Here is a 25,122-nt window from a genome sequence, read left to right on the forward strand (position 1 = left end):
TAGAACACATGAGATATCCAAGACCCATAAATCGTTTGGAGAAATTCCACCCGAATGAAGAGTTATGAAAATAATTAATATTTTTAATGGGTTCCTAAGTTTAAACTTAGGAAAATAAAAATATTAATGGGTATTAATAAAGATATGGGTGAGAAGCTTCTAAGAGACGAGGATTAAGTCTGTTTTAATCTTATTCGTTGATTAGAGACTTAATTTCGGCCGTTGATTCATCAACAAGAAAAGTATAAGAGAAAACTGAGAGTCATTTGGAGACACACCGGGAAAATACTCAGTACCTCGAGGGAAATCGATTCTCAAGGAGGAGTTCGATTTCAGAGGGAGAGTTGTAGGGTGGAGGAAGAGGAGGGCATCAGTAGCAGTCAGTGACTGAGGAGGAGGTGACGCAGGGCATTCAAGAGACAACACAAAGGGAAGAGCAGGCATACTGTACCATTGGAGACGCAATCCTCACACAGGCTGACGCAAAAGTGACGTAGAGGTGGGTGAAGGGTCTCCAGGGTGTCAGAACTTCTCGAGGAGGAGGAGAAACGTTGTCTTAGGAGTTTTCTCTCAGAAGTGTCTCAGTTTCTCTGTTAAATCATTCCTTGCAAAGCGATTGTTGCTGAAGATTAATAAAACCCTCATCTGTTGCACCAATTTTCCCACATTTTGGTTTTTCCGGGGACAATTGTCCAAAAACAACTGTGTTGATGTGATTGATTCTTGTGCTTGTATATCACTGTTATTTTCTCTATGTAATTATGTGATAACTGCAGTAGAATTTATTTTAATGTTTACAAAAGGGTTTTCGTAAATAATTTATTGTGAGAGATAAGTAGGTGAAATAAATCAGTTACTGTAGTAGAATTTCGTATTAGAAATTTTTACATGGTATCAGAGCAAAGATTGGGCAAAAAGATAGAAGAATCTGCTATGAGTCAGGAGCATGATGCCGAGGCATCAACTCAGAGGGACTCACGCAGATCTCCAGAGAAAGAAGAGAGCACGAAGAACATGGATCACAATTATTCTATGTTAGCTTCCAGACTGGAAGAAGAAGTCACTTGCCTAGCAAGTTCTGCCTCCTCTAAGGTTTGGTATATAGATAGTGGAGCTTCCTAGCATATGACAGGAATACGAGAATGTTTTTCGAATTATCAGGAAGAAAGGATGAATTTTCATATCACTATGGGAAATAAGGCAAAGTGTACCCCCATAGGAAGAGGTACTGTAGTTTTTCAAACAAAAGCAGGGGATCAGCGTCGAGCAACCAATGTGTTGCATGTGCCAAGATTGGGGATGAACTTACTCTCTTTGTCTCAGCTTCAAAACAAGGGCTATGATGTTTTCTTCATTAAGGAGAAAGTATATGTCAAACACCCAAGTTGGAGGCCTAGATTGTAATAAGAAGTAACAGGTTGTGTAGATTACAGCTAGAATCTCCAATGGCACTGATAGGAAACAGTGGGAATAAATATTTGAATGAACTATGGCACAAGAGGATGGGACACTTACACCATGGGGCTCTGAGAATTCTCGGGAAAACAGTATCAGGAGTTCCAGAATTAAGTACTGAACGAGATGATGTACACAGAGGATGCACTCTAGGCAAGTACGCCAAGGCAACATTTTCCGGAAGCAACAAAAGGGCTAAGAGTGTTCTGGGATTAATACACTCAGATATCTGTGGACCCATGTCCACAAAAGCTCTTAGTGGTGCCAAATATTTCATTACCTTCATTGATGACCATTCTAGAAAGACTTGGATCTACTTTCTGAAAACCAACGATGAGGTTTTTGGTTGATTCAAAGAGTTCAAGGCTCTAGTTGAGAATTTGACAGGAAAGAAGATAAAGATATTGTGCTCAGATAATGTTGGAGAATACATCGACAAGGACTTCACTGATTTTTGCGCAAGAAAAGGCATTAGAAGGGAGTGGACAACCCCCTATAATCCAGAGCAGAATGGAGTAGCAGAGAGGAAGAATCAGACTATTGTTGAAGCAACCAGGGCAATGTTGTATGATCAGGATATGCCCAAGTTTCTATGGGCAGAAGCATGCAACACGACAGTGTATATCCAGAACAGGACTCCTCATAGGGCATTATGTAAGATTATTTCGGAAAGTGTCTTCATCGGTAAGAAGCCTGAGGTGAGTCATTTCAGGAAGGGCATGTCATTATGAAGTGCCATTAAGAGAAGAGGAAGAAACTGGATTAGATTGCAGAGAAAGGACATCTTGTAGGATATAGCGAGAATGCTAAGGCGTATAGAATCTATCTTTTGGGGAATAGGAAGACCGTAAGTCGACGAGATGTGAAGTTCATGGAGGACAGAGCCTTCAGAAAATCCCGGGATATGCCTTTCGAAGAGAAGTCAAAGGATGATCTGTTGGTTCAACCACTTCGACCTGTAGAAACTAGCACTAGTATTTCTCCTAAAGAAAAAACTCCAGAAGTGGAGCCTCAGGAAGAGGAGGAGCAAATAGATATACCCACTACCAGTGGTAGAGCGAGCCGGGAACTTCAACAGACTATGAGATGCAGAGGATTTTGTCGTGGCGCCCAGGAATGAGAAAAGGGAGCGTAGATAGCCAGACATATAGCAAGCATTGGTGGCTCAGGGTGGAGAACCCTCCAGTTTTCAGGAAGCCGTTCAACATCAAGTATGGGTAGATGCTATGGTGGAGGAGTACAACTTCATAATGGTCAATGATGTTTGGGAAGTGGTACCTAGGCCTCAGGACAAGTCAGTTCTAGGGTTGAGATGGTTCTACAAAGTCAAATACGTTGCAGATGGCAGTGTAGAAAAATACAAAGCCAGGTTTGTGGCTAAGGGGTTTGCTCAGAAGGAAGGGATAGACTACGAAGAAACCTTCGCCCTAGTAGCTAGGTATACTTCTATTAGATCTGTGATATCCATTGTGGCTTAGATGGGGTGGGAGATTCACCAGATGGATGTCAAGACGACGTTCTTGAACGAAAGGATAGAAGAAGAAATATAAATTGAACAACTAGAGGGTTTTGAGACACATGAGAAGGAATCTCATGTATGCATATTGAAGAAAGCTCTGTATGGGCTTAAACAAGCACCTAGAGCATGGTATAGTTGAATTGATGGCTACTTGCAGAAGATGGGATTCGTCAAGATTGACGCAGATCCTAACCTCTACTATCTGGTTGTAGAGAATGAGCCTCTAATCCTGGTTTTATATGTGGATGATCTCTTTCTGACAAGATTATCCAGGCTCATCAAAGATTGCAAGGAGAACCTAGCCACGGAATTCGACATGAAGGATTTGGGAGAGATGCATTATTTTGTGGGGTTTGAAGTTTAGCAGTAGAAGGGTAAAATTTTCTTTGGGCAAGGGAGATACGCTACAGAGATTTTGAAAAGGTTCAAGGACTGTAGAACTATGGCTACTCCAATGATCACCAACTAGAAGAAGATTGATGCATCCAAAGATAAAGAAGTTGATCCCACCTTGTACAGGCAACTCGTAAGGTCCCTGATGTATCTAGTCAATACCAGGCCAAACATTTGTTACGCTGTCAACACCCTTAGTCAGTTCATGGTAGAACCAAAGAGGGCGCACTGGGTAGCAGCTAAGCATGTTCTCAGATATATAAGAGGAACAGTCGAGCATGGACTAATGTACACTCAAGGCAACGACATCAGGTTGAGAAGGTTCATTGGTGCGGATTGGGTTGGAAGTTCAGTAGCTCAGAAAAGTACCATTGGGTACTGTTTCAACATTGGATTAGGAATGACCTCCTGGTGTAGTAGGAAACAAAAATCTATGGCTCTAAGCTCAACTAAAGCAGAATATATGGCTGCTGGCACAACTTCGTGCGAAGCCATATGGCTTAGGAAATTGCTTGTGAATCTATTCAGGAGAAAGATGGCAACGGCCAATGTTTTGTGTGATAATTAGAGTTGCTTCAAGCTCTTTGAGAATCTAGTCTTTCATGATCGGTCGAAGCACATTGATATCAAGTGTCATTTTATCAGAGACTGTGTCCAACGAGGGGTAGTACAATTGAGGTACACCCCAATAGAAGAACAGGTGGCAGACATTCTCACCAAGGCTCTGGGAAGAACAAAGTTTGTTTACTTCAAGGAGAAGATGCGGATGATGAAGAATCCGTTTCAGTAACAGAAGCAGTTAGTATAAGGAGTTGCAGTGCATTAGTTAGCAGTGATAATGCTATGGGCAGCATGATGCAACATATTCAAAGGGAGGTTCCGTACAGATGTAGCAGTGATAGTTACAGTGTCATGGGCAACAATACAGGTTGCATCAATGCAGTGGATGAGCGGCAGTTGGCCAAGAGTCAACATCGCAGAGGACCGATGTCGTGGATTAGTGTGATGCTTCTGTTGGGAAGTATTGCTAGGGCACATTCCTCGCTAAGAGCGAGTGTTGATTTTGGGTAGCATCGGATGTGCTTTAGCTCCGAAATTTTGTGGAGGGACTAAAACACATGAGATCTCCAAAGACCCAGAAATCGTTTGGAGAAATTCCACCCGGATGAAGAGTTATTAAAATAATTAATATTTTTAATGGGTTCCGAAGTCTAAACTTGGGCAAATAAAAATATTAATGGGTATTAATAAAGATATGGGTGAGAAGTTTCTAAGAGACGAGGATCAAGTCTGTTTTAATCTTAGCCGTTGATTAGAGACTTAATGTTGGCCGTTGATTCATCAATAGGAAAATTATAACAGAAGACTTGAGAGTCATTTGGAGACACAATGGGCAAATATTCAGTACCCCGAGGGAAATCGGTTCTCAAGGAGGAGTTCGATTATAGATGGAGAGTTGCATGGTGGAGGAAGAGGAGGGCATCAACAACTGTCAGTGACTGAGGAGGAGGTGACGCAGGGCATTCGAGAGACAAAACAGAGGGAAGGGCAGGCAAACTGCACCATTGGAGACACAGTCCTCATGCAGAGTGATGCAGAAGTGATGCAGAGGTGGGTGAAGGGTCTCCAAGGTGTTAGAACTTCTCCAGGAGGAGGAGAAACTTTGTCTTAGGTGTTTTCTCTCAGAAGTGTCTCGGTTTCTATGTGAAATCATTCCTTGTAAAGCAATTGTTGTTGAAGATTAATAAAACTTTAATCTGTTGCACCGATTTTCCCACATTGGGTTTTTCCAGGGACAATTGTCCAAAAACAACTATGTTGATGTGATTGATTCTTATGCTTGTATATCACTGTTATTTTCTCTATGTAATTATGTGATAACTGTAGTAGAATTTATTTTAATGTTTACTGAAGGGTTTTCGTAAATAATTTATTGTGAGAGATAAGTAGGTGAAATAAATTAGTTACTGTAGTAGAATTTCGTATTAGAAATTTTCACGAATTTAGCAAGTTCGATCTACAGTTGCAGGAAGTCGGAAAAGTGCGAAATTCTTAGGAAGAAGAGGAAAAGTCTAAGGGAAAAGAAGGTGGTCTCTCCCAAAGTCTAGAAGTTGAAATTTCTCTCTCTTATCCCACATGTGCCAAGTTACGGAGGATTGCAGTGGGCCAAAATTCTGCTGTAGCTGGGGGGCCGAAATTCTAGAGAAGTTGGGGCCGAAATTTCTGGGTTGTTGGTAGGCTGTAGCTACTGGACAAGAAGAGACTATTAAAGGCTGCTAAATCATATTGGAAGGCTGACTTGGTGGAAGGGGAAGGTCTTTGGGTCTAGGGTCTTGGTTTGTCTCAATTTGAAGTTACTGAAGAAATAGTTTTGACTGGGTTTTTCCCCTATAGAGGGGTTTTAGCCTTGGCTGAGTGCCTACGTCTGTTGAAAAGTGTAACTAGGTTCAGAGTTCATAATGACACATGTAATTGCAATTTTATGTAATTGATGAAAAGAAAAAAAATAAAATTATTATTGTAATGCTTGTCTCATGGGTTTCATGAGCAAGGAGTTTTATTTTTAGTAACGACTCCCATTGTGAGCCTTTAGGTTTTGTCATTTAGTCATAAAAGTCAAATTGAGTCAATGTCATGTATGAAGGACCCTTCTTGTGCATGTTAGATTTTGTATGAGTCATTAAAATAAGCATGAAAGCCCTCCAAGACAACAAAAGACCTCTCCTTCAAGTCGATTCAAGATGAAGAAAAGATAATCACCAAAAGGCATGTTGACCTTGTTTCCAATTCATGTCGGCTAATTTGCATGGGCAAACTATTATTTATAGGCAGCTCGACTTTCATTCTAGGCACTGAATTCGGTCATGCATCTGAAGTACAACAAAAAGTGTGAAAAAGAGAAGTAGAAGCCTCTCATCCAGCGCAAGAAGAAGGAGCAAAATCTGAGCTATTTAGGCACTGTTTTGGTTACCTTTTCCTCACACATGATGCATATATTAAAGGTTCTGCAGTAGGGTTTCCTCAGTCAATGAAGAAGCACAAAATAAGATCTTTATATTAGCATATATCACAACCGAGGTCATAAGATTAAGTCTCCTAGTCAAGCGAAGAAGGAAGATACCTCCAAACAACTCACACGTGAGAATTGCAAGGGTATAAGATAAGCCGAGGTTGCAGATTTGTGGATGAAAACGAAATTGCAGTAGTGCATACAATTTGACTTGCATTGACCATAGGAGAAGGAAAGAGAAACAAGTTTGTTTCAAGAAGGATTTCATCAAGGAAGGTTTGTGACTTGGTCTTGGAGTGGCAAAAAGGTCTAGGGTCTTGGTCTTGGTATTCGTCAATTGGAATCTCTATAAGAAGAATAATTTGTTCGGGTTTTCCTCTTAAGAAGGAGAGGTGTTGGCCCTGGCTGATAGCCTATATTCTGTGTCTCTTATCTCTTTATGGTTTATGCATTGATAACTGTTTGATGAAGAATGACTATAATAACATAAGATAAAACAAGATCCTAATCTAAGAAGTAAAAAGCATTCACAAGCAGTTATCAAATTGAAGAGAAATCACTTAACCTCGATGCCCTATATTTTTCAACAACTTCTGGTGTCCCTGATCTTCATGTTTTTGCTTTGATGATTGCTTGATGAGAAGAAGATAAAGAAAGAACATAAAGGAGTTAACAAGATCATAATAGTATCACAAGTAATTATTTGCCTTTCTAATTTTCCAGCATGGTATCAGAGCTAAGGTGAAGAAGAAAGAAAAAAGCAGACTTAAGATCTATTGAAGAAAAGAGGATCAATCAAGGGTCATTGAGAAAAATGATTATATAAGAAGAGTCAAGAAGCCTATTGATGAAGCAGAGAAAAAGAAGTTCAGAGAAACTGAAATCTTGGCCATGAACCTGGTAGTGGATGGAGTTAAAGACAACCTAATTCCATACATATCCAACATAGATTCCGCTCAAGAAATGTATGAGGCTCTCTCCAAATTATTCACCATCAAGAACATTGGTCAAATAGCAAGCCTCAAGAATGAATTAAGAACTATTAAGATGACGAAAGACGATACTGTATCATCCTACTTTATAAGGATATCTAAAATCAGATATGAACTCCAAGCCATAGTCGAAGTTGTACTAGAAAAAGATCTCATAATTACTGCTCTTCTAGGACTACCAAAATCTTGGAGTGCTTTTGCATAAGGAATCAACAGTTGGAAGGATACTCCAACATTTGAACAAATGTGGAATGCATGCAGTCAAGAAGAAGCTAGAATATCATTAGTAAACAACAAGAAGGAAGATGAAGAAGAAAATACCTCTAATGCCTATTCTACTCATCACAATAAAAAGGGATTCTTCAAGAAGTTCAAAGGACCAAATATGAAAGTTGAACTATCCAATGTTGAATGTTACAACTGTCATAAGATGGGTCATTACATGAATCAATGTCTTGAGAATCCAAGGAATAAGAAGAGAGATAGGGAACAAGCAAATATTGTCGATGAAGCTCCACCGAAGAAGAACAAGACTGAAGAATCAGAAGTCAAAGACTTATACTACTAAGTCCTCTCCTACATATCCTTCTTAGTCTTGTATTGTTTTCCTTTATGTTTTGATTTCTAGAGTTTGTAGGTCTAACATGTCTTGTTAGAGCATTTTTTAATTATTTTGATAGGTTGTAGGTATCCCTCAAAAGGATTGGGTTAAGAGGGAGCCTCCACCATTTTACCAAAAGATAAGTATCTTATTCTTTGTTTTCATCTTTTCATGTTTGTTTTCCTCCTCAAATCAAGATTTGCTTGTATTGTATGCTAATAACCTTTTTTTTTTAATATTTTCCTTGGTAGGAAAAGAGTGCAAAATACATAGGTTATGGAGGAGATTTCAAAGGATAGAATTTTTGTTGCAAAGGAAGCCCTTAAAGAATTGATGTTCTACAAGGTTTGTTAAGGAACAACTCAAGGTATGTCTTAGACTATAAGCTTTGTTATAAAGTTCTCTTCATGTAAATCGTACAATCCTTCTTCTTTTGAAATTTGCTTTACATTACTGACATCATTATGTCTAGGTTTTGAATCACAAAGATTCTTGTTAGGGTGATTAATCATTAGATTGAATCTACCCTCGTGATATTATTTGATCATTCTTGTGGAACCCTAACCTGTAGGGTTCACTATAAAATCCTAGCCTCTTGTTGCTAAGGGTATGTCAATATTGATTATGAAACCCTACCCTACTTAGGGTTGTTTATGTTCTATCTGCATTTTACTATCATGTTGATGTAATTACTAAACTAGATATTGATATTGGGCTAATAAAGAAATTGAAGTAAATTGCTCTTAAGCATAGAACATACCAAAAATTAACATGGTATTAGAGCTGAGGTGAAGACAAAGCCCAGGCAAGAGTGAAAGAGAAATCATCGAAGACAGTTGGACAAGGACAAAAGGCTTAATGGGTTCCTCATCCCACTTCTCGACTGAAGACAAGCTTCGTGAAAAGTCTGACACTCATGGATGGAAGATGTCCCTTGCTCTGACATTGGAAGAACAAGAAGTGTTGGATTATGTGAAGGGTAAAATCCCTGAGCCTCCTTCAAATGCATCGACTGCTACGAAGTCCAAGTACAATAAGGTTGAAGTCAAAGCGAAGAAGATTATCAGAGATTCCATTGACAAGTGTTTGGTGGCCTACATCTCTGATTTGAACACCTCCAAGGAGATCTATGACAGGTTGGTAAGCATGTTCAAGGTTAGTGATGCAAATTAAATTTTATTTCTCAAAACTAAGTTGAAGGATATTAAGAAGGGCAAGGACGAGGATATTCAATCCTACTTCTTAAGGATCACTGTGATTAAGAATGATATTCTGTTAATTGGAGAGGTCATTCCTGACAGGGAACCTTTTATCACTACCCTTGGAGGACTCCCACCCGAGTGGTATATATTTAGAACCACTATTCTCAATAATGATTGAATTCCATGGTTTGAAGAATTATTGTCGAAATGCATTCAAGAAGAGACAAGAATGTGGAGCAAGAAATGCCTTCTAACAGAGGCAAATCGACTGCTTTCTTCGCTCATACAAAAAGGAGAATTAATGTAGGGTCTAAAGGCCATTTCAATGGAAAGCCTGGATCTAAGGGTGGAAGGAAGGGCAGGTGCTTTTTTTGCAATAAGTTTGGCCACTATGCAAGGGAGTGTCCAAATAGAAGGGACACATCACATGATGATGATCACAATCACTCTAGGGGCAACTTCAACAACAACAATCAAAGGAATGGCAGGTTCAATGGCAAAGGAAAAAGGAATGTGGGACATCAAGGAAATGGTCAACCCTCCAAGAAAGCAAGGAACTCTAGGTATGAAGAATCAAATGTTGTTAACAATAAGCAAAAGGAATAGTATCTTATATCGACCCTCTCCACTACCTCTCCACCGGACTCTTTAGGGAATTGGCTAATTGATAGTGGTGCCTCAAGGCACTTCATCGGATACAAGGAAGCTCTCTCTAATCTGATAGAGAAGGAGACAAACTTGAAGATTATTCTTGGAGACGATGCCACCTATCCCCTGAAGGGAGAGGGAATGTTACCCTTCAATTGAATCAGGGTAACACGATTCATTTACAAGAAGTTCTATATGTACCTAATCTTAAGAAGAACCTGGTGTCCATTTCGGCAATGGAAGACAAAAGATACAGTGTGGCATTCATCGATGGAAAGGTACATGTTTGGAAAATAAATTTTAAAGATGCATTCACTCTTGGGTTCAAGGTTGACACTTTGTATCAAGTCGGAGGAAGTCCATTGCTAGCCATGTCTTGCGACACATCTCTACAATCTGAATTATGGCACCGGAGGTTTGCCCATCTTCATTATAAGGCTCTACTCGATGTGAGACAGATGGTGACAGGTATGCCTGAGTTCAAAGTGGAGCATGAAGGTCTATGTTTGGGATGTGTTGAAGGAAAGCTCACAAGGGGACCATTCCCCTCAAATAATAGCAAGACCACAAATATATTGCAGGTGATCCACTTCGACATATCTGGTATGATGCCCGTAAACTCTTTGAGAAGATACTTATAATATCACAAGATTTGGATCTACTTCTTGAAAAAGAAGGATGAAATGTTCACCTGGTTCTATCGCTTCAAAGTCTATGTGGAAGAACCCGAGGGGTTTGAGGTTCATGACCGGGAATCTCATGTATGCAGGTTGAAGAAATCTCTCTATGGCTTGAAGCAAGCACTCCGGGCTTGGTATGAGAGGATTGATAGCGCTATTCGATGAAGCTGAGATTCACTAGAACTGAAGCCAATTTGAACCTTTACTTTAAGGTTGAAGATGATAAACATCTCATACTAGTACTTCATGTGGACGACCTCTTTCTAACAGGTGCAAACCCTCTCATTCACAAATGTAAGAGGGAGTTGACTTCCGAATTTGGGATAAAGGACTTAGGACTGATGCACTAGCTCCTAGGGTTGGAGGTTTGGGAAATGCCAGGAGAAATTTTCCTATCTCAAGGAAAATATGTTGTGAATATATTGGAAAGATTTGGGATGGTAGACTGCAAGCCCGTGACTACCCCGATGGAACTTAACTTCAAGAAGTTATGTGGTAGTGCTGTCGGACCTAAATTGGGAAATGCTTTTGAGTATCATCAACTCATAGGAGCACTGATGTTCTTGGTGAACTCCCATCTAGATATATGTTTTGCAATTAATACGTTGAGCCAATATATGGTTGAGCCTCATCATATACATTGGATTGGTGCCAAGAATCTTCTGAGATATGTTCGGGGCACAATCACTCATGGACTGAGATACACTACCGGAGATGTGAGGCTGCATGGTTATTTGGATGCTGATTGGGCCGACGGTGTGGTGGATTGCAAGAGCACTTCTGGGTGTTGTTTCTCTTTGGATTTTGCTTTGATATCCTGGACGAGTAGGAAGCAAAAGTCGGTTTCATTGAGCATTCCTGAGGCCAAGTACATAGCTGCGAGTATGGCCTCCTGTGAAGCTGTCTGGTTGAGGAAGCTCTTCAGTGAACTGTTTGGACATGTGCTAGATACCACCATGATCCTCTGCGACAACTAGAGTGGGATCCAATTATCAGAGAATCTTGTATTTCATTATCGCTCCAAGCACATAGATATTAGGTACCACTTTGTCTGGGATATGGTACAACGAGGAGCAATAAGGCTCCATCACATTGAGACTGATTATCAGATCGCCAACATTCTAACAAAGCCCCTGGGAAAGGTCAAATTCTTGAATTTTCGAGAACGACTATGACTCGTGGAGAGACCCTCTTGTGAGGGTCCTGAATGATATGAACATTGAGCTCTAGGAGCTCCGGGGGGCTTGGGGTACTTCTTGGAGTGATGAGCAACCATAGGGTGAGTGGTTCAACCTTCCCCTACTGGTTTGCTGTGTACAGGGTGAGTGGTTCAGCCTTCCCCTCTGATACCACGTGGCGACATGTGGTTCATCCTTCTCCAGTTGAGACATCCTACCCATGCAGTCTGGGACTCATGGGAAGTACCTCTCATTTGGCCAATGAGTAGGGAAATGAGGGTAGGGACCATAGTACTACCGATAGTACTACCATACTCCTTATGCTAGGATGATATTGATCTAGGATAAATTGGAATTGACTTTGGGTTAGTAAGAGTGGTATGACACTCTCTCTTTATTGGAACTGACTTCGGGTCAGTAAGAGTGGTATGACACACTCTCTTTATTGGAACTGACTTCGGGTCAGTAAGAGTGGTATGAGACACTCCCTTTTATCCGGGATTGACTTCGGGTCAGTAGAGAATGGTATGATACATTCTCGATCACTTCTTCTTCTTCATAGTTCAGCAGAGCAAAACAAAGCAAAGCAGAGCGGTGCATTGATAGCAGAGATAGTACTCACTGGCAGATGGATTAGCAGATGTAGTTCTCCCTAGTTGAGAGGGAGTGTTAAAATTGGCAACTAGGGCCAAACTCCATATGGGACATCTTATTTATGACAACTAATATTTTTCTTGGATCTCTCTCTCCGAGAGGTGTAGGATTGATCTAAAGATCACCCGATTCCGACATGTAAAAATGAAGATATGAATTTATTTGTATTATTGACAAATTGTCAAGGTCGGCCAGCGAGCAAAACAGACATTTTAACCCCCAGCTCATCCTCAACGTTGCATATAAAAAGAGGAGACCATCATGTCATTATTTCATCATATCAGCTAATGATCTCTCTCTCCACTTTTTTGGGTATGTCCTCTCCAAAGGAGGACTTGGTGGAAAGAAGGATCTCAAGCCCTAGCCACAGCAAAGAAAGGAGTCTTGGACAGCGTGAGAAGAAGGGTGTGAAACCTGTGCTAGAGGCCGAGTTAGCTAAGGTACATGGGTCTGTTTTGGTTGATATATTGTTGTTCCTAAGGCCAAGGTTCATGGCAGCTAGGTCGAGTTCATGAGGGAGATAAACGCTGCTGTTTGGGATTGTTTGGGCAACATTTGTGAAGGCCGAAAGCTACAGCAAGCTGTTGTGCTAGGCCGCAGGCCATAACACACAGCTGGAGGTTGCGTTAAGGGCTGTCAAGGGTGGACAACACATTTAGGAGGCAGCGTGGCATGAGAGGAGGGTCTCCAAGGTGGACCGCAGCCCTACAAGGGCTTGTTTGCAGTTGTCCTCCAGACCACCCCGCGTAGATGTGGGCTTTGTCAATATCTCTTGGCTCTGACCATGTGGTGGAACTAGGGCTGCAGGATGTGCCCTAACACAGAGTGCAGCAAACAGCAGTGTTTTGTGGAGGGCTGCTGGATTGATGGTATTTGAACTCCTCAAGGGTATGCCGCAACTCTCTTAGGGACTGTTTGGAGACTGTTAAGGGAGTTTAGGGCTGCAGCAAGTGCCCTAATCAGAACAGCAATCAACTGCGGAATGTAAACATAATTATGAGCAGTGCTTTGGGGTGATTGAGCTTACTGTTGAAGGCCGAAGTTGACTGGGCTTGACCCAGCTACTTAGAGGAAGAATTCTACCCTGTTTGACCAGTATTGACTTTTCTGGTCAAGGCTTATCTGCTGCTGTCATAAATGATCAGAATTGTAATTTGTACTATCTCTCTCTTTGATGAACTATTGAAGAATATAAGAAGAATTCATCAAGGGTTTCTCCACATTGGGGTTTGTCCCTGGCTGGTGCCACATCTTGTGTCCTCTTGTCTTCTACTGTTTATGTTTATTTTCTATCTGCATTTTACTATCATGTTGATGTGATTGCTAAACTGGATATTGATATTGGGCTAATAAAAAAATTGAAGTAATTTGCTCTCAAGAATAGAACATACCAAAAATTAACACTTACGAATTTAGATGCCCCTTTTATCACTGTTATGATTTATATCAGAGTTAGAAAAGCATATATCAGACCTTATAAATCATATGACAGTCCTTTAAAATCACTTAGAACACCATAAATGCAATGACACAAATTCTTCTTATCACTTGAGATTAATGTATGGTGATTTTAGGCTTACGTTAATGTGTTTTAGAGCTTATTTATGATGTGTATTCAGAGATTTTACTACTGTTATAAGATGATTTCAGATCTGAACATAAAACAGTGAGGAAGATAATGGGGTTAGAGAGAAAACTCTTGGTCCTAAAGCCTTGTAAGGTGGCTAGTTGGCTTCCAAAATGCATTTGGACTCTTCCAAACACCTGCAACACAAATATTAGCCTTGACGAATAATGGATCAGTCCTTTAGTTACTGAAACTAGGGCTTCTAGGGCCGAATGATGGATAAATGAGAACTCAAGCCCTGGAATCCTCAATGACAATCCTACAAAACCAAATGTCAGCTTGGAAAATCAATGGATCAATGGAAAAATAATATAGAAATCAACTTGAAACCCTTGCCAAACTTACCATAAGCTTGCAACCACAAATATTAGTGCTAAAATCAATTGCCAACCTCAGAAATATGCCCAAAAATGATTGCAATGAGAGGATAAAGGCCTAATAAGGCCAGCGGCTAGGGTGAGAAGGCCTGCGGTCTATGGTTACAAGCCCTCCTAGGGCTATGTTCACAAGGAAAAGGCCCTAGAGGCCTGCAGTTGCCAAGAAAGAGGCCTATAAGACCTGCAGCTAGAGGGAAAAACCCTCAAAAGGGTTGCAGCTAGCAAGGAAGAGCCCTAAAAGGGTCGCGGCTAAGGAAAGAGAGCCCTTAGGGGCTGTGGCTAGGCCCTAAAGGGCTTATAACCCCTGGGGCTAGCCTCTAGAAGGCTTCAAAAGTCCACGACACCTCTGCAATCACAAAAATAGTTATTTTTTACCTCAAAAATCACTGCAAAAATGCCTCGAAGGGCTGCAGTCTCTGTCTTTCAATTGGACGTTGATGAATTAGGGCCTGGAAGGGCTAGATCTTACCCTCTAGGGCCTAGATCAACCTTTCTTTCTTGAATGATTTGGCCAAAATGGCTGGACGACCCCTCTAGAGAGCTTGAAATCCTAGCTATCTTCAGAAAATTTGAAGTCTTCCTTCAATGGCTTGAGCTAGGACCTGCACAAGTGAAATAGAGAAAACCCAAGAACCTAATATATACAAAATCTCATAATAAACCCCCAAACCCCAAAAGTTATTTACAAAGCTTTAAAAATAGGCAAGGGTTAGTGAAATAATACAAGGGTTAATGGAAAAATAATTTACAAATATTTACAATATTTACAAAATAAACTTTGCTCTTAGTGGCATATTAAAACTTTATGGCTGAAGCGAACAAAGTTCGTACTTCCCATTTAAATAACCCAGAAGACTTGGAATATAAAGATCTCCATTGAGATACAAGAATGTATATTAAATATATGAAAAAATTGATGATTACAATGAGAGCGAGGGTCCTCTATATATAGCCAGGTAAGTACCCTTTCATGAACAGGCATGTCTGTAGAGACATGCCTCTTTGTTTAACTAAATATTATTTAATTACATATTATTATGATTATTATTTTTACATAAATTACGTTCATAACAATGACACAAATAAATAAACTTGAAGATAATGAGAAAAGAATCTTTTAGTTTTTTGCAAAGCCCTCCCGCATAATATTTTCGTTAGATTAAGACTTGGAGCCAAACAGAGGTGTGATCTGCCCACAATCTGTGAATTTGGAGGCCAAGGGCTAGAACAACCTTTAACTCAATGCTCTTCAAATCACAGATTATTAAACAAAAGGGGTTTGATTCACACAATAAATTTATAAGCTTGGAGATACCTGCTAGACTTCGCTAGATCTTGAATGCTTACTCTAGCCCAACACTTAAGGAAAGATACTTGTACCAATAGATGTTCCTACTACTAGCAATTGAAATAATAATCGATGTTAAAATAGTTCATAGCATATCAATAAAACATCCAACGCATACCATAGATCAGTAAGCGAGAGACACCTTGAATTGAACCCCAAAGAACTTTTATTAAGTTTAAAAAATACCAGTAGACCCATGCTTAGTACATCAAATAATTGTTACATCATCCAAAGATGAAATGAGGAGCTTCCTTATATATACAATGAGAGAAGAAAACCCATCCAAGTGGAAAATAACGACTAGTTAGCTTGATCTTTGTCAAAATAATTTCATCCATCGATCGTCAATTGAAATAACTTGATCTCCACCATTGATTGGATTTTTATATTTTTATTTTGGGGAAAATTCGGATTTCTCTCAAAACCCCTTTTTTATTAATCCAAAAAATAATATTTTGAACATATCCTCAAAAATTCACTTTCACTTAATCACCAAGGTCCAAGAGGTCAATTTTTCTTAAAAAAACCATTTTTCCCTTGGTGGAGGACTTTCAATTCTTTTTTGACCCACAAATTTTTTATGATTTTCCACTTGGAGAGAATTTAATTTCTCCCAAACTATTTTTTGACTCACAAATAATTAATTTTCTGGCTAATTATTATTATTATTTTTGCCAAAAAAATCAATTAAAAGACTCAAGGGTATTAATTGTTTTTTCCACTTTCAAATACTCTAGCCATGGTGTCTAACTATGAGTACCCATGCACTAAAATATTTTTTACATCAAGATATTACAATTTACTTCAACGCTTAGAAGGGGAAATACACATTTAGACACAGAGCCTTAAGACACAACCCAATTTTGCGACACAATATGATCTAGTATGAAAAATACATAGACTCGATAAACATTAGGACTCTCCTAAGACCTTGTCAATGAATTCCACCATAGTTTTGGGGTTCATTTGGGAGAAAAACTCTACCGATTATACGTGTTTACAAGCGCACATAATTCAAAGAGATTAAAAAACTCACTAGGATGAAATCATTTGACAAAAATCATAGGCTTATCTAGGTGTTGTTACATGGCTTCATAGTCATATTAGAATCGTTTACAATATAAAATCAGAAATTGGGTTTACAATGATACAATTGATGTTGAATGATGACAATGATCTTTGATTTTTTTTTTCCACTGCTTTGTACTCTGCTCCTTGCATTGTTGACATGTACATGGTCAACACACTCCCTCAACCCAAGTGCCCCCAATTTAAGAGTGAGCTTCCATGCAAGCAACCAAGCAACCCTGTGTTGTCTAGGGCTTCATGCTCTCCTCCAGAATGCCCAACGCTCCTCCAATGCAATGTATACTCCAAGCAAGCAACCTCCCTACAGGTGTCGACCACTTGAAGTCACCACCAAGCCCCATATGTATCCAAGGCTCCATGGAAAAATGCCAGGCAAACATCCATACAAGGTCTAACAACCAAGAGTAAGCCACCTTCAATGTGCAAGTCCTTCATGGAACACCAAGGTCAACCAAATACCATGCTCCCCACATCTCATGAAGCACCCCCAAGCATGGTGTAAACAATTTTGGAGTAACCCCATAAGCTGATAGCTTTATGGATGTATCTTAGAATTTTAGTTATGTTGGCTAGCATATTTTATTATATTTTTGTGGATACCTCTACAAGGTGAGTTAAGTAGAGGGCTCATTTGTACATGTAGATGAGGGATTGTGTGATACTCATGTGGATGTGCAAGTGCTATTTGGGAGTTTAATGCTAAATCCTGGAGCATAGCCTCCACCATTCAATCTCCTGCAAGTTTGTCTTCTATTTGTTGAGATTGATTATGCTTTGCTAAATTATTGTGTATGCTAATGGACCAAAGACATGGTTATGGAGATCCTTTGTGGCTAATTTTTATAAGCTCAATAGTGCTCTCCAGTGTCTACTTCATTTCGATAACCAACTCCTAGAATGTTCTGCTAGATTTGTCGAAGTCTGCCATGCACAACCAAAAAATATTCTCATACTAAACTTTTTGTTTCAACTTGTTCCTACATTGCAAATGAAAGGATTCTCCCATGGCATTTGAGGGCCAATGCTTTTGATAAAGACAATATTGTAATGCTATTAGTCCTTTATTGTCATAGCTTTAAAGCATATCAATGATGATGAGTTACACAATAACTTCTAAGATATTAGGAGAACCCCCAATAACGCCAAGTACATTCATATACCGTGGCATATGACAATGTGTAATAATTATTCTATTAACCCTCCATATATACAAGTTCTACTTCTCACTCATGTAGGCTCACTGCTGGGCCTACCTGCTACTAACCCTTTATAATGGCTAGAGTGTCATAACATAACCCATTAGGGGGATAAAACGATGGTTACATTGCCACCTGTGACATATCCAATGTTAAACAACAGGGTTGTTGGAGAGTCCTCGTAACTACAATTTTTTCAATCTGTGTCTGCATTTTCTTTTTCCAATCTGCAAGGGATTATTTAACTTACTGGACCACCTGCTAGACTAGTTTACAGTGATGCTCAACAAAGCAGGCCTTGTCATTGCTTTTTTGTATCTTTTGATAAAGAGCTTTAAACAATTGATTGCCCTCCAACCACTCTCCCAATTTATAAGACTAAACTATCCAAGATAAAGATTTGAGCCTTGCACTTGTAGTCTTGTACTTCACACTGGTTGAAGCTCATTAAATTACAAGTATCCTTTCTTGTCTATTATTTCTGTGTTTATGTTGAGTATTTCCTCATGCAGGTTGTTCTTTTACGTCATTTTCTCTTCCCTCAATAGATGTGTGGAACATGGGGTGCATCCCCTAGCCTTTGATGGTGACATATTATAAAATATTCTAGCTGGGTGATCTTAGAAATATACTATTATGTTGTTTCTATGTAAAGTTTAATGTTTTTACCTTTAAAGTAAATCGAACTACACCTTGAATATGTCAATACTTGTATTTTTCTTCGAGGATCTCTTAAAATTAAAACACAAGGAAAACACAATTTGATGAATGTTTAACTGTTAAATATATTGGGCTCATGTCAGACTATGCTTGTTTGAATGGGGGAACATGTAATTTTAACTTTTGGGTATGACTGAAGTAGAGGTATAAATTTCAGAGTATGATGGAAGGCAGGAATGAGATAACAGAGAATGCTAGGGTACGATGGCAAGATGGAAGGGAATCTATATAATTATTACAAATTATAGAACTTAAAAAAGATTCAAAGTAATCAAATTTGTTACAACTGTTAAAAGCACATGTTATGGTCATGGTTTAAACAGTCCTAACAATTTAAAATAAATGAACTCCACTGTAAGCTGCCTTTTCCCATGGGAGTCACATACCATTGCCCATTTCAGCTACTAGTTAATTGCATCCTCTCTATTTTGACATTAGTTCTGTGTTTATGTGCCTGTCTTTGTTTAAGAAATTTAGATTGAAAGATGTAACTGACCCTTTTTGATGTCGTCTCTTTTCTCTTTGCATTTAAATTTTTCTTTCTTGGGTTTAAGAACTTTCTGCATTCTTGGTGTGCATTAAACTGTTTTTTCCAAAAAGGTGATGTGCAAAATCATATAAAGTAAAGATCCTGCTAAAGATAGAATGAAATTTGTTAAATAATTTCTGTGTGATCTCATAGGTGCAATCTCTTTCTTCGTTGATCGGCACTGTTCTTGGAACTGCTTCAAGGATACCATGTGAAGTGCTCAAGCAGAGGCTACAGGCTGGTATCTTTGATAATGTTGGAGCTGCGATTATTGGTACGTGGGAGCAAGATGGGCTGAAAGGTTTTTTTCGTGGAACTGGAGCGACACTTTGCCGTGAAGTTCCATTCTATGTTGCAGGCATGGGACTATATGCTGAAGCTAAAAAGGTAATTAAGGACGTAACATTCTGCTGGTTAGTCATGTTAAGTGAAGTTGGGCTGTATGATCATTGGTTTTACCACTTACATTTTATTTTGGATTCTGAAGGTTGCCCAGCGGCTCGTGAATCGTGAATTGGAACCCTGGGAAACTCTTGCTGTTGGAGCTCTTTCTGGTGGCTTAGCAGCGGTGGTCACCACTCCCTTCGATGTCATGAAGACAAGGATGATGACAGCGCCTCCTGGTGTGCCAACAACAATGACTGCTATTGCCTTTACTATTTTGAAACAAGATGGCCCACTTGGACTTTTCAAGGGAGGTGTACCTCGTTTCTTTTGGATTGCACCTCTTGGAGCAATGAACTTTGCTGGTTATGAATTAGCAAGGAAGGCAATGGATAGGGCAGATGATAATGCTGAAGAGTTGTCCCAGGAGAAGAGGCTTGTGAAAGCTGGATAGATCTGAGTTTTCACTGATTAAAATATTTCTTATTTTCTACAAGCCCCTGGAGTCATGTAGTTTTGCAGTCACTGGCTCTTGTATAGTTTTGCAATTTAGCAGGATGAGAGAACTGCTTCATTAGGCTTTCCCAACCTACGAACTCAAGTTAGCACATGCCCAAAATTAAGATTGCATTAATTACTGCAGTCGTATATGTTTTTCTGTTTCTTTTCAAGGTTGGAAAATGGTTTCATAAGCTGTAGCTTAAATATGCATACGAGTTGGTCATATCCTACATGTTTGCGAATTTACTTGAATCATCCTTTTGCTTCATTTGATGTGAAGATTCATTCCCATCTGATGCTAACAGTTAACGTCAATTCCATTGGTTCAAGGAATGGGAATGAAGCTTGTAGAAATATTACATGTACTGAACTTGAACTCTGATGGGCCTGATCATAGAATTTGTATGCTAGAAAAATGCTACAGGAAAAAGCATGTTGTAGTGATTTTTCACCAGCTGTATAGTCAGATTTTCAGAATAGCACATGTACACAAAACCTGCCCTCAATTTCATTGAAGAATATCTATATTGAAATTTTCTATCTGATATACATAAATGTACAAAACAGAGATTGTGTACTGGCAGTAGCATGTATTGCACTCGTGATATTGTAAAAGATTTAGTTTTCTGAGTTGCCACTCTCTATGTGATGGGACATTGCTACTGGTATTATTTGGAGGAAGAGTATAAAATTAAGAGTTAGGTTATGATTGTAATTTATTATTTCATCCGTTAAGGGTTGTATGTGGTTTAAGAAATAGTTGGTCAGCTATGGAATAAATGTATTTTCACCAAACTATCTGAAGAATCATTTTATACTGTGAAACTTCCTTGTATTGAGATGGTCAACTCTTGAACCAAAATGTGAAAAGTCTCCATGCAGTTCTAGACAGCTTTGTAGCAGATGTTTTTTCGATTATGCACTGATGTCAGGTGTGTGGGATACCAAGAAGTTGGAGTTTCCCGTTATTTTGAACATTGGCAGCAAAATAAGTTATATGGCAGAGATGTAATCTAAGTTTCATGTTTGAATTTGTGTTTTTGGTTTCATTGCTAGCCCTCGGAATAGGTGTTAAGACCTGTTACCTACCATTTTGTGGGTGATATCTGTAGGAGTTTTTTTGTTTTTTTGTTTCCAAGATGGTCCTCAGCCGGTAGCTTGCAGCCACCAACTAGCTTGTTGTCTCATTTCTCTGCCACTTGAGCTAGCCATGTAGTCCCTCACCCATCTGCCATGATTGTATGTTTGAAGTGGGCCTCTCGAACCTAAATGTATGCCTTGTCATTTGGTAATCGACTATTATAGTTTGCTTATCATGGATACCTCTGTGCATGGATTAATGGGAGGATTTGATGGAAAGAATGGGCTAGTTCTGCGCTCTTGTCCCTTAGGCCCCTTTTGGATGTTAACCCTGGATTCTAGGCCCATGGGTTTCTTTTACTGACCATTTGGCTTTAGGGATGGTACTTCATGGGAAACTCTAATTTTGGTTGCGTGGTCCTGCTCTCTCATCCACATATTTTGCACCCTTTCCACTCATTATAACCCCATTCATCATTTCTCCCACCTGGGTCCACACTCTTCTATTGGGTCCACAAAGGGTTAACCTTCCCCCTCCCCTTGCCCATACATTGGGTTAGGCCTGGAATGATGCATTGGAGGTTGATGCAATTGAAAAGAAAATTAAAAGCATAATTGGCCACATTCAACAAGAAAATGTACCACAAAATGCAAAAGATGGCCGAGACAAACACATTTACCACGTGGGCAAAAGCCAATACATGAGCTCTACCCCATCATCATGACCATCACCCTCTTCCTACAGGCTCTATGAGCCTCCTTCATCCTATAGGAACCCATGATTGTCCCAACCCTTGGTGGGAAATGAACAACGCCCTACCTTAAAAGGGGGTATCCATTGCCTCATACATCATGCTCTTACCCCTTAAGCCCCAAGCAATTAATTAAAGAAAAATCATAAAAGACAAAAGACATATAAAGAAGGGTGGAAAAATCAAGGCCGGGGCACCTCATGTACCACGATTGTTTCTTCTTATACATTATATACTCAAGTGTAGGCTTCCCCTTTATTAACTACCCTTGTACCCCAGCATGGGGCCCATGGCTGCCCCTTTTCATTCTCTACTCCATTCATCCCTCGACTGTATGCCCACACCTTCTGAAGGATGTACCTTAGACCTATTGTCTCCTTTAAAAGTAGAAATTACTTAATAAAATACTTGGTTAACCCCATTTGGAGCTTGGAGACATTAGCACATGTTAAAGCCCATTATGGAAGGGCATGTCATTATGAAGTTTCCACCTGTTGTTTATGGTTTGTAAGCTCTTTTACTCGATTTCCTTGATGACTTGTTGTACTGGAAGGCTAGGGGATGTGTTGGATTTTATGCGGGATTGCAGGTGGTTTCCATCTTGGGTTTGGTCTCCATATACGGGGTCCTAACCCTCCAGAGGGCTACATTGGCACATGTAGGGTGTGTTGAGAGCCATGGGCCTCCACAATAGTAGACAACACTCCATGGATCCTTAGAGATGTTCAGAAATTGTTCGAGTTTCACCCATTAGACGAGGAAGATGCACCTGATTCAGCGTTGCCCAACCAACCCCACAGTTGTACCATGCACTTGGCAGATGACCAATGACTTGTATGTGTTAGAGAATCTAGGGCAAAGTAGTGTTGTGATGATTCTCTGAGACTTGATAACAATTTGTGAAGTCTTTTACTTTTCTTAGTTAACTGATACTTTCTTCTTCGTCTTATTAGTGCATATGTGTGTGCTTCATCAAACTGCTACCAAAACAAAATAACAAGAACACAAAGTTTGGCTCTCTACCAGGGACAAACCCTCTCCACTCTTGAGAGGGAAACCCTTTGTAAGTCTTCTCTTATTGAAGCTTCTTATTTGAACCACTGCCAAACCCTAGACCCTTTAATAAGATTTGCTCCAAGCATGAGTCAAATCCTTCCTCTTTTTGCATTGTCACGTCTGGTACATCTTCCAGTACTTCTTCTGACACTTTTTCTTCTAGCACTTTGTCTTTAGGTTAGGATAGCCTAGAATATTATGGCTTCTCTTCTTCGTTATAAGGAGATCCTTCTTTGTTGTCCTTAGGAGACCTTGTAGACCCAATTGCTCATCCGAAATAGGCCTCTTATGCTGCTGCCCTAAATTGTTGTCAAGCCCTTCCTGCACCTCGCACGTGTGACTGTTGTAGCCTCCTTTTCTTCTTTGTTGGAGTGCCCTTCTTCCTCGCTTGAAGGTCTTTCTTCTACGCTAGTGTAGTAGGCCTTGTAGGCCTAGTTTCAGCCTCAACCAAGGGTGGATGTGTGATTGTAGTTTTCTGCTACCCTAGCTGCAGCAACAACTTCAGATTATCGCACGTGTGACTGTGTATGACCCTAAAACCAATGCCTTATCCTTCGCTTGTGAGGCTGCCTTCAATGCTGGAGTGGGAGACCTTTGTTGATTGAATAGCTAGCCCAAACCACAAAGAATGTACCCCTGTTGATCTGGCCGCAGACTATCCTTAGTTTCTTCGCACGTGTGGCTGCAGAAACCCTAGAAAGTAGCCCCTTAACTTCGTTGTTCTTCCTTGTTCCTTCGCTGCCCTAACAGACTTCTTATCCACCTTTACTTGGCTGTCCTTCTTCCCTTTTGTCACCTCCTTTCTTGCAGATTTCAGAGCTTGAGTGTATATGTCCAAATGAGTAGACAACCTTATTTATAGAGGTTTGTCCCTCCTCTCTCAAGCTGACATGAATGTCCATTAGGCCGACTTAACATTTGCATTATATTTCACATTTATTCATCGTTTTTGCTGCTTGTAGACTTTGTTGGAGCTAGGAGAGGATTTGACCATGCTTGGAGTTATTTCCTTGACCTTGTATGATGACTTACTTGATGTAACATGTCCTCAAAGGGTCTTTTCATAATTACATTTTGACTCTGACTTTATAGAAGCACTTCAAAATATGCTTAACCTATTTTCAATGAGCAAGAAACTCATTGACAAATACTACAAAAAATAATTTCTCTTTTATTGAATAAGTACAAATATCAAAATTACATATATGAAGACTGAACCTAGTTATATCTTCTCCAACACTCCCTCTTAACTAGGGAGGTATTCATGCAACATTACAAGGTGTTTGGCAATTTCAATCTTGAAGAATTCACATAAGAGAAACCGGATTAGCAATCCATATGTTATAGCATCATATTAATCAACATTGTCATAGTGCAAGGCCTTGACTAACAACTCGATCTCTTTACGAGACCATGAGCCACAATGTTGGGGAGACCAATGATTTATAGACACCTTCATCATTGTCTCTCAAGGTACATACCCACTCGGGTGTTCTCGAGTATGACCTTCTAGGACTATTCTTATCTTGGGTTCTTAGCCCTGGAAGAATATCAGTCTCTTGCCTACTCTTGTCTTGGATGCCCTACACATCTTCAAAGAGTATCGTATGTCAGAGGATTACCTAATCCTCCCATTCTTTCTTCTCAAGTGAAGACAAGAATGTTATGTCTATCTTGTGTCTACATTTCCATCTGATCTGGAAAACACAATAGTCACTCCTTTGTAATCAGGGGTGATTCAAAACTCCCTCTTGATTAGGGACTTGTCAGAGTTCCCTCTTATCTGGGGACTCTTTCTTTCATCAACAACTTCTTCTTCGTGGGTCCTTCAGCTGCATGATCTCCTTCCTTTATTGATGTCATGAAGCCTTCGATCAAACTTATTCTCGGTAGGGCACCATCCATCCATCAGTTTCCGTCTTGGTTAGTCATGTCATTGCTTCGTGGAAAGTGACTATCAGGTTCTTCTAGTCATCTTGTCCATGCTTCAGAATGCTCTCCTCATGGATGCTCCATCATACTTGCTAGGTTATATGCTTTGACTTGGTAGCCCATCATGACTTCATCCTGATATTGCTTCAACATTGTTTTCCTTTTGTTGGATGACTTCTTCATTACGACATCTTCATAG

General features: G+C 39.8%; 1 protein-coding gene across 1 annotated transcript in view; it reads left to right on the plus strand.

The window, feature by feature from the left end:
• Positions 1-20,669, plus strand: part of SAMTL (mitochondrial substrate carrier family protein) — a 258,027-nt gene extending 237,358 nt beyond the window's left edge. The window contains exons 6-7 of the mRNA XM_089416583.1: positions 19,372-19,605; positions 19,706-20,669. Coding sequence (XP_089272709.1) covers positions 19,372-19,605; positions 19,706-20,056 — 585 coding nt within the window. The 3' untranslated portion in view covers positions 20,057-20,669. The remainder of the gene's footprint in view (positions 1-19,371; positions 19,606-19,705) is intronic.
• Positions 20,670-25,122: the final 4,453 nt, after the last annotated feature.

Source organism: Pinus tabuliformis, chromosome 3_2 (assembly GCF_031772625.1).
Source record: "Pinus tabuliformis cultivar Carrire ecotype Pingquan chromosome 3_2, CPIR1, whole genome shotgun sequence".
Classification (NCBI taxonomy): domain Eukaryota; kingdom Viridiplantae; phylum Streptophyta; class Pinopsida; order Pinales; family Pinaceae; genus Pinus; species Pinus tabuliformis.